This window comes from Oncorhynchus gorbuscha, linkage group LG14, assembly GCF_021184085.1.
Source record: "Oncorhynchus gorbuscha isolate QuinsamMale2020 ecotype Even-year linkage group LG14, OgorEven_v1.0, whole genome shotgun sequence".
In the NCBI taxonomy this organism is placed as follows: domain Eukaryota; kingdom Metazoa; phylum Chordata; class Actinopteri; order Salmoniformes; family Salmonidae; genus Oncorhynchus; species Oncorhynchus gorbuscha.
Window position 1 is genome coordinate 84,754,442 of NC_060186.1, and position 16,469 is coordinate 84,770,910.

Below are 16,469 nucleotides of genomic sequence, written 5' to 3' on the forward strand. Positions count from 1 at the left end.
TTGCATAGAACCTAGGAGAAGGTACGGTGAGATTCGAGATGGTCAGTGACCTGTTTGTTGACTTGGCTTTCAAGACCTTAGATAGGCAGGGCAGGATGGATATAGGTCTGTAACAGTTTGGGTCCAGGGTGTCTCCCCAGAACTTTGAGGAGGGGGATGACCGTTCAGTTTTTGGCAGATTTCCAGTCCTTGGGGATCTCAGACGATTCTATGAAAGAGAGGTTGAACAGGCTGGTAATAGGGGGCGACAATGTCGGCGGATAGTTTCAAAAATAGAGGGTCCAGATTGTCAAGCCCAGCTGATTTATACGGGTCCAGGTTTTGCAGCTCTTTCAGAACATCTGCTATCTGGATTTGGGTAAAGGAGAACCTGGAGAGGCTTGGGCGAGGAGCTGCGGGGGAACGGAGCTGTTGGCCGAGGTAGGAGTAGCCAGGCGAAGGCATGGCCAGCCGTTGAGAAATGCTTGTTGAAGTTTTCGATAATCATGGATTTGTCAGTGGTGACCGTGTTCCTAGCCTCAGTGCAGTGGGCAGCTGGGAGGAGGTGCTCTTGTTCTCCATGGACTTCACAGTGTCCCAGAACTTTTTGGAGTTGGAGCTATCAGGATGCAAACTTCTGCCTGAAGAAGCTGGCCTTAGCTTTCCTGACTGACTGTGTGTTTTGGTTCCTGACTTCCCTGAACAGTTGCATATGGAACGTTTCTTGTCATGGACTGTTTAATGATGCCATTGCAGTCCGCCACAGGATGTTTTTGTGCTGGTTGAGGGCAGTCAGGTCTGGGGTGAACCAAGGGCTGTATCTGTTCTTAGTTCTGCATTTTTTGAACGGAGCATGCTTATCTAAAATGGTGAGGAAGTTACTCTTAAAGAATGACCAGGCATCCTCAACTGACGGGATGAGGTCAATGTCCTTCCAGGATACCCGGACCAGGTCGATTAGAAAGGCCTGCTCTCATTTGGATTATTTGTCTGTGTCTCTTGAGAAGTGTTTTAGGGAGCGTTTGACAGTGATGAGGGGTGGTCGTTTGACTGCGGCACCTTCGTAGCGGATACAGGCAATGAGGCAGTGGTCGCTGAGATCCTGGTTGAAGACAGCGGAGGTGTATTTGGAGGGCCAGTTGGTCAGGATGACGTCTATGAGGGTGCCCTTGTTTACAGAGTTAGGGTTGTACCTGGTGGGTTCTTTGATGATTTGTGTGAGATTGAGGGCATCTAGCTTAGATTGTAGGACTGCCGGGGTGTTAAGCATATCCCAGTTTAGGTCACCTAGCAGAACAAACTCTGAAGCTAGATGGGGGGCAATCAATTCACAGATGGTGTCCAGGGCACAGCTGGGAGCTGAGGGTGGTCGGTAGCAGGCGGCAACAGTGAGAGACTTATTTCTAGAGAGAGTAATTTTCAGAATTAGTAGTTCGAACTGTTTGGGTATGGACCTGGAAAGTATGACATTACTTTGCAGGCTATCTCTGCAGTAGACTGCAACTCCTCCCCCTTTAGCAGTTCTATCTTGACGGAAGATGTTATAGTTGGGTATGGAAATCTCTGAATTTTTGGTGACTGTGCTGTTTGACTGTGCTGCTGCTCCAGTTTCAACTGTTCTGCCTTATTATTATTTGACCATGCTGGTCATTTATGAACATTTGAACATCTTGGTCATGTTCTGTTATAATCTCTACCCGGCACAGCCAGAAGAGGACTGGCCACCCCACATAGCCCGGTTCCTCTCTAGGTTTCTTCCTAGGTTTTGGCCTTTCTAGGGAGTTTTTCCTAGCCACCGTGCTTTTACACCTGCATTGTTTGCTGTTTGGGGTTTTAGGCTGGGTTTCTGTACAGCACTTTGAGATATCAGCTGATGTACGAAGGGCTATATAAATAAATTTGATTTGATTTGATTTGATTTGGTGGCCTTCCTGAGCCAGGATTCAGACACGGCAAGGACATCAGGGTCATCCAAAGGGGGGAAACATTGAAGCTATGTTCGGTCTGGGCTTCCCTCCCTGTCTGGGAGGTACAACACACACACACGTTAAACACACACTATGGATACACACACACACTAAATACTGGACACCACCTGACTACAAACACATGGCATCCAATGAGACAGGTTGCTATGTGTGGGTGTGAGGCCAGGTCCTTTCCAATTCGTTGATTCCATTGGTGAGGAGCGTCTCGTAGCGATGATGAGTCTTTATGAAGATGTTTATGGTCATCAGTTCACGCCCTGCCAGCTGCTATTGGACCATGCGAGGGACCCTACTAGGAAGTTCCACAAGTAACCCCACCCGCTCCAGCTCACCTCCAAACTTATTTGACAAGCCTCAACACTGCTGGGCTCTCATTGGATGGTTTAGTCAGCGTCCCCATGCAACTGCAGTCTGTTAGTATATCTAATCAGAGAACTCTAGGGAGGTGGGGTTTATTAATGCTGTAGACCAGAGAACTCTAGGGAGATGGGGTTTATTAATGCTGTAGACCAGAGAACTCTAGGGAGGTGGGGTTTATTAATGCTGTAGACCAGAGAACTCTAGGGAGGTGGGGGTTTATTAATGCTGTAGACCAGAGAACTCTAGGGAGGTGGGGGTTTATTAATGCTGTAGACCAGAGAACTCTAAGGAGGTGGGGGTTTATTAATGCTGTAGACCAGAGAACTCTAGGGAGGTGGGGTTTATTAATGCTGTAGATGCTGTATTTTACACTAAACATGTATATGTGTATCTGATGTTATCTATATTGATGACTGTGCTGGACTTATCCAATAAACTCCACAACATCCACTGTGTGTGTGTGTGTGTGTGTGTGTGTGTGTGTGTGTGTGTGTGTGTGTGTGTGTGTGTGTGTGTGTGTGTGTGTGTGTGTGTGTGTGTGTGTGTGTGTGTGTGTGTGTGTGTGTGTGTGTGTGTGTGTGTGTGTGTGTGTGTGTGTGTGTGTGTGTGTGTGTGTGTGTGTGTGTGTGTTTCAGACAAATCAAGTGCTCAGTTGAGAGGTTATTTCATTTTCTATTGATCATAGACATCCTTAAGACCTCAGTAGACATTATGTTTCAAGGTGATCAGACCTCATTAGACATTATGTTTCAAGGTGATCAGACCTCATTAGACATTATGTTTCAAGGTGATCAGACCTCATTAGACATTATGTTTCAAGGTGATCAGACCTCATTAGACATTATGTTTCAAGGTGATCAGACCTCATTAGACATTATGTTTCAAGGTGATCAGACCTCATTAGACATTATGTTTGCAAGGTGAGAAGGTAGACATTATGTTTCAAGGTGATCAGACCTCAGTAGACATTATGTTTCAAGGTGATCAGACCTCATTAGACATTATGTTTTAAGGTGTTCAGACCTCATTAGACATTATGTTTTAAGGTGATCAGACCTCATTAGACATTATGTTTCAAGGTGATCAGACCTCATTAGACATTATGTTTCAAGATCAGACCTCATTAGACATTATGTTTCAAGGTGATCAGACCTCATTAGACATTATGTTTCAAGGTGATCAGACCTCATTAGACATTATGTTTCAAGGTGATCAGACCTCATTAGACATTATGTTTCAAGGTGATCAGACCTCATTAGACATTATGTTTTAAGGTGTTCAGACCTCAGTAGACATTATGTTTTAAGGTGTGCTATGCAACATGTACTCAGCTATTTAATGTTGAAGCCATCTTAAATTATAATTTTCTTAGAACACCTTTAACATCCTCATCACTACAAACCCTGGTTAAACATCCTCATCACTACAAACCCTGGTTACACATCCTCATCACTACAAACCCTGGTTAAACACCATCATCAGTAAAGAGACCAACACTAGCCCTCACCATAGCAAATCACCATAGCAACCCCCTTTAGCAGCCAGAGGTTAGTTAACTCTACAGTTTGTAGTTACTGCAGGGCCACAGCCAGAGGTTAGTTAACTCTACAGTTTGTAGTTACTGCAGGGCCACAACCAGAGGTTAGTTAACTCTACAGTTTGTAGTTACTGCAGGGCCACAACCAGAGGTTAGTTAACTCTACAGTTTGTAGTTACTGCAGGGCCACAGCCATTACTTGAATAGTTTGAACTGTTTGGGTAGGTTAGTTAACTCTACAGTTTGTAGTTACTGCAGGGCCACAACCAGAGGTTAGTTAACTGTGCTTTTTGACAGTTTGTAGTTACTGCAGGGCCACAACCAGAGGTTAGTTAACTCTACAGTTTGTAGTTACTGCAGGGCCACAACCAGAGGTTAGTTAACTCTACAGTTTGTAGTTACTGCAGGGCCACAACCAGAGGTTAGTTAACTCTACAGTTTGTAGTTACTGCAGGGGTTTCACAACCAGAGGTTAGTTAACTCTACAGTTTGTAGTTACTGCCAGGGCCACAACCAGAGGTTAGTTAACTCTACAGTTTGTAGTTACTGCAGGGCCACAACCAGAGGTTAGTTAACTCTAGACAGTTTGTAGTTACTGCAGGGCCACAGCCAGAGGTTAAGTTAACTCTACAGTTTGTAGTTACTGCAGGGCCACAACCAGAGGTTAGTAAACTCTACAGTTTGTAGTTACTGCAGGGCCACAACCAGAGGTTAGTTAACTCTAGACTGCAGTTTGTAGTTTTAGTTACTGCAGGGCCACAACCAGAGGTTAGTTAACTCTACAGTTTGTAGTTACTGCAGGGCCACAAACCAGAGGTTAGTTAACTCTACAGTTTGTAGTTACTGCAGGGCCACAGAACCAGAGGTTAGTTAACTCTACAGTTTGTAGTTACTGCAGGGCCACAACCAGAGGTTAGTTAACTCTACAGTTTGTAGTTACTGCAGGGCCACAGCCAGAGGTTAGTTAACTCTACAGTTTGTAGTTACTGCAGGGCCACAACCAGAGGTTAGTTAACTCTACAGTTTGTAGTTACTGCAGGGCCACAGCCAGAGGTTAGTTAACTTTCTACAGTTTGTAGTTACTGCAGGGCCACAACCAGAGGTTAGTTAACTCTACAGTTTGTAGTTACTGCAGGGCCACAACCAGAGGTTTTAGTTAACTCAGTACAGTTTGTAGTTACTGCAGGGCCACAACCAGAGGTTAGTTAACTCTACAGTTTGTAGTTACTGCAAACCCTGGCCACAACCAGAGGTTAGTTAACTCAGTACAGTTTGTAGTTACTGCAGGGCCACAACCAGAGGTTAGTTAACTCTACAGTTTGTAGTTACTGCAGGGCCACAGCCAGAGGTTAGTTAACTCTACAGTTTGTAGTTACTGCAGGGCCACAACCAGAGGTTAGTTAACTCTACAGTTTGTAGTTACTGCAGGGCCACAACCAGAGGTTAGTTAACTCTACAGTTTGTAGTTACTGCAGGGCCACAACCAGAGGTTAGTTAACTCTACAGTTTGTAGTTACTGCAGGGCCACAACCAGAGGTTAGTTAACTCTACAGTTTGTAGTTACTGCAGGGCCACAACCAGAGGTTAGTTAACTCTACAGTTTGTAGTTACTGCAGGGCCACAACCAGAGGTTAGTTAACTCTACAGTTTGTAGTTACTGCAGGGCCACAACCAGAGGTTAGTTAACTCTACAGTTTGTAGTTACTGCAGGGCCACAACCAGAGGTTAGTTAACTCTACAGTTTGTAGTTACTGCAGGGCCCGTTCAGTTGCAGATAGAAATGCCATGAACAGAGTTGATGTTATTCCTTATTCTACACGTCAAAGACATATTTGGTCTACAAAGGCTATTTCTATCTGAAGGATCCAAAACGTTGCATAACAAACACCATGGGCCCATACTGGCAAACATTAGAAAAAGTTTAAGTTCAAGGTTAAGTTTAAGCATCAGCCAATTAAAATGGTTGATGTAGTGTCATGTGACAGAATGCTAACTTGTAGCTGTCCCATCAGATAACCTGGCACACATTAGCCCTTTGCAAACCTTACCAGGTAGCAGATTATTTCCTGGAACAAATTCCTAATCAGCCTATCAAAGGGCTGGATTCAATCAGATCCGCATAGCGATTATTTTGAGGTGTTCTAAGGTAAAACTGTGTTAGAGCTGTCAAATCCAGGCTATTGGGCAACACAAACACTTTTTACAGAAATCTCCTCGCTATTCAGATTCAATAAATGAGTCTGTCAATTTGAACTAAGCAAGCTACTGTAGTAAATTGTTCATTTTACATCTTGCCTAGCCTACTGTAGCCTATCTAACAGGCCTATCAGGAGTTATAGGCTACCTGCATCTAGCTAAGCAAACCATGGCAAAGTTTAATTACAATCATAAACCCAGATCATACAGCTATTATCCACATATAACAGTTTGTATGCCATCTGGCAGAGAATAAGACAGAATATATGTGTTTTTACAGTTCATCCAAGTGTTTCTTGTGGAGAGATGTTGATTCTCTGTCCAACTTCATCACTCAAACTCTCCCGTCTGACTTATCTTATTTATCTTGCAACACAAGTTCCTTTATTACGTCGTGTTTAGAACACAGTAATTATTATTTTAATGGAAAACCACATTTTGCTACAAATTACATCGCCATTCCTTCTTAATTCACTCAATAACGTTAAGGAAGGGTTAATGATCGCAAGAGCAGCTTGTCACCGATTTGATGACTCCAACGATCTGATTGAATCGAGACCTTAAACTTGTGCTCCACAAACCAAAGGCTTTCTGTAATAGGTTGACTGGCCAGCAGGGGGATACATGTTCACCTTGAAATATGGAGATTTAAATGCTCTGCACACTTCACTAATCATCCTCCAAGTGGCAGTATAGAGTCCCTATCTCTCCTCCAATCAATTGTTATTTTTACCTTTATTTAACTAGGCAAGTCAGTTAAGAACAAATTCTTATTTTCAATGACGGCCTAGGAACAGTGGGTTAACTGCCTGTTCAGGGGCAGTTAATGCTCTAACCACTAGGCTACTCTGCCGCCCCAAGAAGAATAGCGAAGGCACACCTTCTGGTTCATCCAATCGGAAGGTACACAGCATCTGATTCAACCAATAAGAAGGGACATGTAGGATGGCTAACCTAACGTTGCAGGAGGAAAATAAATACCTAAGCGGTGTTTCCTTCTTTCTGGTCCTGAAGAGAAAAACATTTTACTGTCGGGGGGGGGGTTCTCTTCTGTACTGTGCAACCAATCAAGTGAATGTGGAGGAGGAGTTAAGATGGAGTGTCGCCTTGTTAACGTCCTAAAGTTGAAGTCATGTCACAGGCTGCCCACTGAGGAAGCTGCCCACTGAGGAAGCTGCCCACTGAGGAAGCTGCTCACTGAGGAAGCTGCCCACTGAGGAAGCTGCCCACTGAGGAAGCTGCCCACTGAGGAAGCTGCCCACTGAGGAAGCTGCCCACTGAGGAAGCTGCCCACTGAGGAAGTACAGGGTGTGTTCATGGGTGTGCTACTTTTGCAAACAGGGGACAGTTCTCATCTGGGCTAAGTTGGCACTCCTGGTCCGCTGAAAAATGAAGGCAAGGCCGCCTGGTGGAGTAGACGACAAGGCCGCCTGGTGGAGTAGACGACAAGGCCGCCTGGTGGAGTAGACGACAAGGCCGCCTGGTGGAGTAGACGACAAGGCCGCCTGGTGGAGTAGACGACAAGGCCGCCTGGTGGAGTAGACGACAAGGCCGCCTGGTGGAGTAGACGGCAAGGCCGCCTGGTGGAGTAGACGACAAGGCCGCCTGGTGGAGTAGACGGCAAGGCCGCCTGGTGGAGTAGACGACAAGGCCGCCTGGTGGAGTAGACGACAAGGCAGCCTGGTGGAGTAGACGACAAGGCCGCCTGGTGGAGTAGACGACAAGGCCGCCTGGTGGAGTAGACGACAAGGCCGCCTGGTGGAGTAGACGACAAGGCCGCCTGGTGGAGTAGACGACAAGGCCGCCTGGTGGAGTAAACGACAAGGCCGCCTGGTGGAGTAAACGACAAGGCCGCCTGGTGGAGTAGACGACAAGGCCGCCTGGTGGAGTAGACGACAAGGCCGCCTGGTGGAGTAGACGACAAGGCCGCCTGGTGGAGTCGAAAGACAATCCAACACAGATGGAATAGTGAGAAACTATTTATTGATCTGACAATTTCCTTATCTGTAGTTTTTATCTGTAGTGTTTATCTGTAGAGTTTCAGTTAGGGGCAGCCTTCGCCTCGAGCGGCTTTACAGTACTTCATTAAAATAGCAAACCTTGCATTCGTCCTTTACGTAGATCGCACAGGAGGTTGGTGGCACCGTAATCGGGGAGGATGGGCTCGTGGTAAAGGCTGGAGTGGAATGCTATCAAGTACATCAAACACATGGTTTCCATTCCAGCCATTTTTATGAGCCGTCCTCCAATCAGCAGCCTCCAATGTTGTGATAAACACCTTGTGACAGTGTCACAATAGGTGTTAAATCTTGGGCCTCCAGCCCTGTATGAACTGTGTGATCTTGGTGACGTGCAATCGGCTGAGATGGAAGTCATGTGACAGGGTCTCCTCGTCGAGCTGAACCAGGAGGCTACCGTCAACGCGCTCTCTCTGGAACACGCCCACCGCTGCCTCTGATAGGCCAATGAACCTCAGACTGGCAGACACCTCCTCCAATGAGAGGGCAGACAGGTCAGTGGGCGGGCGCCAGGCAGGGTCACTAGGCGGAGTCGACCCCTCGCATGTCCCACCTCCCTCGGCGCCTCTGGAGAGCTCTGCTGTCTGATTGACTGGTATAGGCTCTGGGGAAGGGCAGGGGGAGGGACTAGGGCGGTTAAAGGGGTTAAGTGCTCCGAAGGGAGCGAATCGACTCTGAGGGGGCGGAAGCCTCAGCCGGGAGAAGGAGGAGGAATTATAGCTCCACGGCTCCACCCAGGTGGCCTGCGCTGGCTGGGGATTGGCCAAGCTGTCAGCAGGGAGAGCAGGGATTGGCTCAGGGCTGATGTGGGAGGAGTCAGTCCAGGAACATGGATAACAGTAGATAGACGAGTCTGGAGGAGAGACAGAACAACTAGAGAGGGAAAGATGAGAGAGAGGGATATGGTTAGTGTGTGTGTGTGTGTGTGTGTGTGTGTGTGTGTGTGTGTGTGTGTGTGTGTGTGTGTGTGTGTGTGTGTGTGTGTGTGTGTGTGTGTGTGTGTGTGTGTGTGTGTGTGTACCTGTTGGGTGGTCCAGAAGAGTAATAGGAGAGATGTGTCTGAGGGAAGCGGGGCGGGACCGGTGGACTGGGGGTGGGGCTTGGACAGGAAGGGGAGGAGTCTCCTTTACAGCATCGAGGAGGAACTGGAGGAGCGATCAGGAACCTGCACTCTTCTCTCACCTACACACACACACACACACACACACACACACACACACACACACACACACACACACACACACACACACACACACACACACACACACACACACACACACACAGAGAGTGGTTTCTATAGAGTCTGAAGAATTTCCAGAGGAATGTGCAAGGAATGTGTGTGTGTGTGTGTGTGTGTGTGTGTGTGTGTGTGTGTGTGTGTGTGTGTGTGTGTGTGTGTGTGTGTGTGTGTGTGTGTGTGTGTGTGTGTGGCATGCTGGTAAATGTCACTCTCAACCTTTCACTCCTGAAACACACTCTTCAGCATACAATCTGCATTGTTGGTTAGGGGCTTGTAAATCAGCATTTCACGGTAAGGTCTACACTTCTTTTATTCTGCGCATGTGAATAATAAAGTTTGATTTGAAACACACAGAGTGAGTGTGTGTGTGACCAATTCCAGTAAGTGTGTATCAATAAGTTTAACAACCAGATGGAGAGAGAGAGAGAGTGGGGGGGGGCTTTTTTTAACACAAAGCCAACTTTAGCATGAAGATGGTTAGAGGGCTTTTCTGACACAAAGGCTGATTTAGCATGAACAGCACCATTAAGGGTTTCCACCATTTTGAAGTTTCATCTTCTACTTCTGACAGTCGGAAGACAAACTGTGTTGTCTGAACAGGAATGAACCCAAGGTTGATGATTTACTGCCACCTGGAGGGTGTTGTCTGAACAGGTACAAACTAAACTTAAGCATGGGAAGCATAGAGATAGCACACATAGAACAGATATGCCTTTTCTTAGACTTGCTTTCTATGTGAATTTGGTGAGATCGTCCAAAACGTTACATATTGCAGCTTCAACAGCCTCCTACCAAGGTTCCTAACGAGCCTCCTACCGAGGCCCCTGGCGAGGCTCCTACCGAGGCTCCTGCCGAGGCTCTTACCGAGACTCCTACCGAGGCTCCTACCAAGACTCCTACCGAGGCTCCGGCCGAGGCTCCTACCGAGACTCCTACCGAGGCTCCTACCAAGACTCCTACCGAGGCTCCTACCAAGACTCCTACCGAGGTTCCGGCCGAGGCTCCTACCGAGACTCCTACCGAGGCTCCTACCGAGACTCCTACCGAGACTCCTACCGAGGCTCCGGCCGAGGCTCCTACCGAGGCTCCTACCAAGACTCCTACCGAGGCTCCTACCAAGACTCCTACAGAGACTCCTACCGAGGCTCCTACCAAGACTCCTACCGAGACTCCTACCGAGGCTCCGGCCGAGGTTCCTACCAAGACTCCTACCGAGGCTCCGGCCGAGGCTCCTACCAAGACTCCTACCGAGGCTCTTGCAGGCACCCGGTCTGCCAAACCCTCCCCGGGCGGTGCTCCCGGTCATGGCCGGTATCTACCGAGGCTCCTACCGAGGCTCCTACTAAGACTCCTACCGAGACTCCTACCGAGGCTCTGGCCGAGGCTCCTACCGAGGCTCCTACCAAGACTCCTACCGAGGCTCCGGCCGAGGCTCCTACCAAGACTCCTACCGAGGCTCTTGCAGGCACCCGGTCTGCCAAACCCTCCCCGGGCGGTGCTCCCGGTCATGGCCGGTATCTACCGAGGCTCCTACCGAGGCTCCTACCAAGACTCCCACCGAGGCCCCTGCCGAGGCTCCAGCCGAGGCTCCTACCGAGACTCCTACCGAGGCCTTTGCCGAGGCTCCTACCAAGACTCCTACCGAGGCCTCTGCCGAGGCTCCTACCGAGACTCCTACCGAGGCCTTAGCCGAGGCTCCTACCAAGACTCCTACCGAGGCCTCTGCCGAGGCTCCTACCAAGACTCCTACCGAGGCCTCTGCCGAGGCTCCTACCGAGGCTCCTACCAAGACTCCTACTGAGGCCTCTGCCGAGGCTCCTACCGAGGCTCCTACCAAGACTCCTACCGAGGCCCCTACCGAGGCTCCTACCGAGGCTCCTACCAAGACTCCTACCGAGGCCCCTGCCGAGGCTCCTGCCGAGGCTCCTACCGAGACTCCTACCGAGGCCTCTGCCGAGGCTCCTACCAAGACTCCTACCGAGGCCTCTGCTGAGGCTCCTACCGAGGCTCCTACCGAGACTCCTACCGAGGCCTCTGCCGAGGCTCCTACCAAGACTCCTACCGAGGCCTCTGCCGAGGCTCCTACCGAGACATCCCTCATTGGTGCTGCCCATCCTGTCACAGATAGGGGAGGTGCTCTCTAGGTATCTCAATGGCATAGATAGGAGAGGTGCTCTCTAGGTATCTCTATGGCATAGATAGGAGAGGTGCTCTCTAGGTATCTCAATGGCATAGATAGGAGAGGTGCTCTCTAGGTATCTCTATGGCATAGATAGGAGAGGTGCTCTCTAGGTATCTCTATGGCATAGATAGGATAGGTGCTCTCTAAGTATCTCTATGGCATAGATAGGAGAGGTGCTCTCTAGATATCTCTATGACATAGATAGGCGAGGGTATCTGTATGGTATAGATAGGCGAGGGTATCTGTATGGTATAGATAGGAGGGGCTCTCTAGGTATCTCTATGGCAGGGGTCTCCAAAAGGTTGATCGCCAGCTACCAATAGCTCGCAGCCCACCTATAAGTCATTATCATTTAAAGCAAGTCTAAGAAGTGGTAGATCTGTTCTATGTGAGCAATTTCTATGCGTCCCGTTCTTGAGATTTGTTTTTGCGTCTTTTTTACAATTGTTTTTGCATAGTGCATCTTGAAATGTTAATTGCAAAGTAGGCTCACCTGGCAGAAGTACATAATTTGTATCTATTATTTACAAACGTTGCCATGAAATGAGCAGCAGCAGTCCAGAACCATCACAAGACCGGCAAGTTAGACAGCACATTCCTCACTTGCTAGATGCACAATGGGGGGGGGGGGGAGATCGACATTTGTTAGTTTTCTTCCAAACATAAAAAATGAGGTATTTAATGTGATGTAAGCATTGAAAAAAACTCAGACCACTGTTTCTCTATGCAAAACAAATACAAATGTAAAACCAGGGGGGGGATGGAAAACATTATTTGTAAAAAAAAGTACAGATTTTATAGGGCCCCACCCCTTGGAGTTGTTTTTAACCATTATTTCACCAGGTATGTTGACAGAAAACATAGTGCACTACTTTTTCTTGTACACTAAGGACCCGGGAAGAGTAGCAGGGGAGAGGAGAAGAAAAGAACGGGCCTATCTCTATGATATAGATAGGTGAGGGTATCTCTATGGTATAGATATACTAGAGAGAGCACCTCTCCTCTCTCTGATATAGACGGAGAGGTGCTCTCTAGGTATCAATATAGTATAGATAGGAGAGGTGCTCTCTAGGTATCTCTATGATATAGATAGACAAGGGTATCACGGTATAGATCGGAGAGGTGCTCTCTAGGAATCTCTATGGTATAGATAGGAGAGGGAATCTGTATGGTATAGATATACTAGAGAGAGCACCTCTCCTATCTCTGATATAGACGGAGAGGTGCTCTCTAGGTATCAATATAGTATAGATAGGAGAGGTGCTCTCCAGGTATCTCTATGGGAGAGACTCACTGCATCTGATTTTGGAGGTACAGGGGGCGGGGTTGATACTCTTGTCACCATGGCGAGGCGGGCAGTCCCCAGCAATCCATCCAAAGAGGAAGAGGAATGGACGGAGATGCGGTTTGGCTCTGCCTTCCCCAGGCCCTCTGCAGTCTGATTGGTCCACAGTTCCTCGTAGGGGATCTCTTCACTGGTCTGCAGCTCAGCCTCTGTCCAATTGGGAGAGATGTACTCTGTCCCCTCCCCTAGAGAGTCTCTGCAGCGTTGCGATTGGCTGACGTTGTCTGTAACTCCGCCCCCAGCGAACACACACACGGACAGCAGCTGAGAGTCCTGCGCTGACACACACACACCTCCCCTCCGCGGGCTCACACACACACCGTCCTCGCTCACACACACTCTCTCCTCGCTGAGTTCTGGACGCGTCTCACGGACGGCTCGGCTGTACCCATCAGGGTCGAAGCTGGCATGTTGCCGTAGCAACAGGCTGTCTGTAGTTGCAGAGGGCGTAGCCACAGAGAAGCGCGGCATGCAGCGTAGCAACAGGAAGTGGGAGGGAACCAGTTGTATTGGCCGTAGGACGAGACACAACACCACTGTCTTACTGACAATGTTCAACAGCTTGTAGCGATGCCCCTCTCTCACCTGGAGTCAGACAGAATCACAGAGTTAGTCACCTACAGTACAGAACACAGTTACACAGTTAGTCAGCTACAGTACAGAACACAGAGTTACACAGTTAGTCACCTACAGTACAGAACACAGTTACACAGTTAGTCAGCTACAGTACAGAACACAGAGTTACACAGTTAGTCACCTACAGTAGAGAACACAGAGTTACACAGTTATTCACCTACAGTACAGAACACAGAGTTACACAGTTAGTCACCTACAGTACAGAACACAGTTAGTCACCTACAGTACAGAACACAGAGTTACACAGTTATTCACCTACAGTACAGAACACAGAGTTACACAGTTAGTCACCTACAGTAGAGAACACAGTTAGTCATCTACAATACAGAACACAGTTAGTCATCTACAATACAGAACACAGTTAGTCATCTACAGTACATAACACAGTTAGTCATCTATAATACAGAACACAGTTAGTCCCCTACAGTACAGAACCCAGTTAGTCATCTACAGTACAGAACACAGTTAGTCATCTACAGTACAGAACACAGTTAGTCATCTACAGTATAGAACACAGTTAGTCATCTACAGTACAGAACACAGTTAGTCATCTACAGTATAGAACACAGTTAGTCATCTACAGTACAGAACACAGTTAGTCATCTACAGTATAGAACACAGTTAGTCATCTACAGTACAGAACACAGTTAGTCATCTACAGTACAGAACACAGTTAGTCATCTACAGTACAGAACACAGTTAGTCATCTACAGTATAGAACACAGTTAGTCATCTACAGTATAGAACACAGTTAGTCATCTACAGTACAGAACACAGTTAGTCATCTACAGTACAGAACACAGTTAGTCATCTACAGTATAGAACACAGTTACATAGTTAGTCCCCTACAGTACAGAACACAGTTAGTCCCCATACAGTACAGAACACAGTTGCACAGTTAGTCCCCTACAGTACAGAACAAAGAGTTACACAGTTAGTCATCTACAGTACAGAACACAGTTAGTCCCCTACAGTACAGAACACAGTTGCACAGTTAGTCCCCTACAGTACAGAACACAGAGTTACACAGTTAGTATTCTACAGTACAGAACACAGTTAGTCATCTACAGTATAGAACACAGTTACACAGTTAGTCCCCTACAGTACAGAACACAGTTAGTCCCCTACAGTACAGAACACAGTTGCACAGTTAGTCCCCTACAGTACAGAACACAGAGTTACACAGTTAGTCATCTACAGTACAGAACACAGAGTTACACAGTTAGTCATCTACAGTACAGAACACAGTTAGTCATCTACAGTATAGAACACAGTTACACAGTTAGTCCCCTACAGTACAGAACACAGTTAGTCCCCTACAGTACAGAACACAGTTAGTCGCCTACAGTAGAGAACACAGTCCCCTACAGTACAGAACACAGAGTTACACAGTTAGTCATCTACAGTACAGAACACAGTTAGTCATCTGCAATACAGAACACAGTTAGTCATCTACAGTACATAACACAGTTAGTCACCTACAGAACAGAACACAGAGTTACACAGTTATTCACCTACAGTACAGAACACAGAGTTACACAGTTAGTCACCTACAGTAGAGAACACAGTTAGTCATCTACAATACAGAACACAGTTCGTCATCTACAATACAGAACACGGAGTTACACAGTTAGTCACCTTCAGTACAGAACACAGTTAGTCATCTACAGTACAGAACACAGTTACTCATCTACAGTACAGAACACAGTTAGTCATCTACAGTACAGAACACAGTTAGTCATCTACAGTACAGAACACAGTTACACAGTTAGTCACCTACAGTACAGAACACAGTGTTACACAGTTAGTCACCTACAGTATAGAACACAGTTAGTCATATACAGTACAGAACACAGTTAGTCATCTACAGTACAGAACACAGTTAGTCATCTACAGTACAGGACACAGTTACACAGGTAGTCATCTACAGTACAGAACACAGTTAGTCATCTACAGTACAGAACACAGTGTCACACAGTTAGTCACCTACAGTATAGAACACAGTTAGTCATCTACAGTACGGAACACAGTTAGTCACCTACAGTACAGAACACAGTTAGTCATCTACAGTACAGAACACAGTTAGTCATCTACTGTACAGAACACAGTTAGTCATCTACAGTATAGAACACAGTTAGTCATCTACAGTACAGAACACAGTTAGTCATCTACAGTATAGAACACAGTTACACAGTTAGTCCCCTACAGTTAGTCCCCTACAGTACAGAACACAGTTAGTCACCTACAGTACAGAACACAGTTAGTCACCTACAGTACAGAACACAGTTAGTCCCCTACAGTACAGAACACAGTTACAGTCAGTCCCCTACAGTACAGAACACAGAGTTACACAGTTAGTCACACAGTACAGAACACAGTTAGTCAGTTACAGTCCCCTACAGTACAGAACACAGTTACACAGTTAGTCACCTACAGTACAGAACACAGAGTTACACAGTTAGTCATCTACAGTACAGAACACAGTTAGTCCCCTACAGTACAGAACACAGTTAGTCCCCTACAGTACAGAACACAGTTGCACAGTTAGTCCCCTACAGTACAGAACACAGTTGCACAGTTAGTCCCCTACAGTACAGAACACAGAGTTACACAGTTAGTCATCTACAGTACAGAACACAGTTAGTCCCCTACAGTACAGAACACAGTTGCACAGTTAGTCCCCTACAGTACAGAACACAGAGTTACACAGTTAGTCATCTACAGTACAGAACACAGTTAGTCATCTACAGTATAGAACACAGTTACACAGTTAGTCCCCTACAGTACAGAACACAGTTAGTCCCCCACAGTACAGAACACAGTTGCACAGTTAGTCCCCTACAGTACAGAACACAGAGTTACACATTTAGTCATCTACAGTACAGAACACAGTTACACAGTTAGTCATCTACAGTACAGAACACAGTTAGTCATCTACAGTATAGAACACAGTTACATAGTTAGTCCCCTACAGTACAGAACACAGTT

The 16,469-nt window shown here is 46.9% G+C and overlaps 1 protein-coding gene across 1 annotated transcript in view; it reads right to left on the reverse strand.

Annotated features, from left to right (window-relative positions):
* Window positions 1–5,138: 5,138 nt before the first annotated feature.
* The window catches only part of gareml (GRB2 associated, regulator of MAPK1-like), a gene marked incomplete at its 5' end in the record, with an annotated part of 40,295 nt that continues 28,964 nt past the window's right edge, over window positions 5,139–16,469 (reverse strand). The window contains 3 exons of the mRNA XM_046299217.1: window positions 5,139–8,951; window positions 9,100–9,260; window positions 12,795–13,430. Of these exons, the coding sequence (XP_046155173.1) occupies window positions 8,363–8,951; window positions 9,100–9,260; window positions 12,795–13,430 (1,386 nt within the window). The remainder of the gene's footprint in view (window positions 8,952–9,099; window positions 9,261–12,794; window positions 13,431–16,469) is intronic.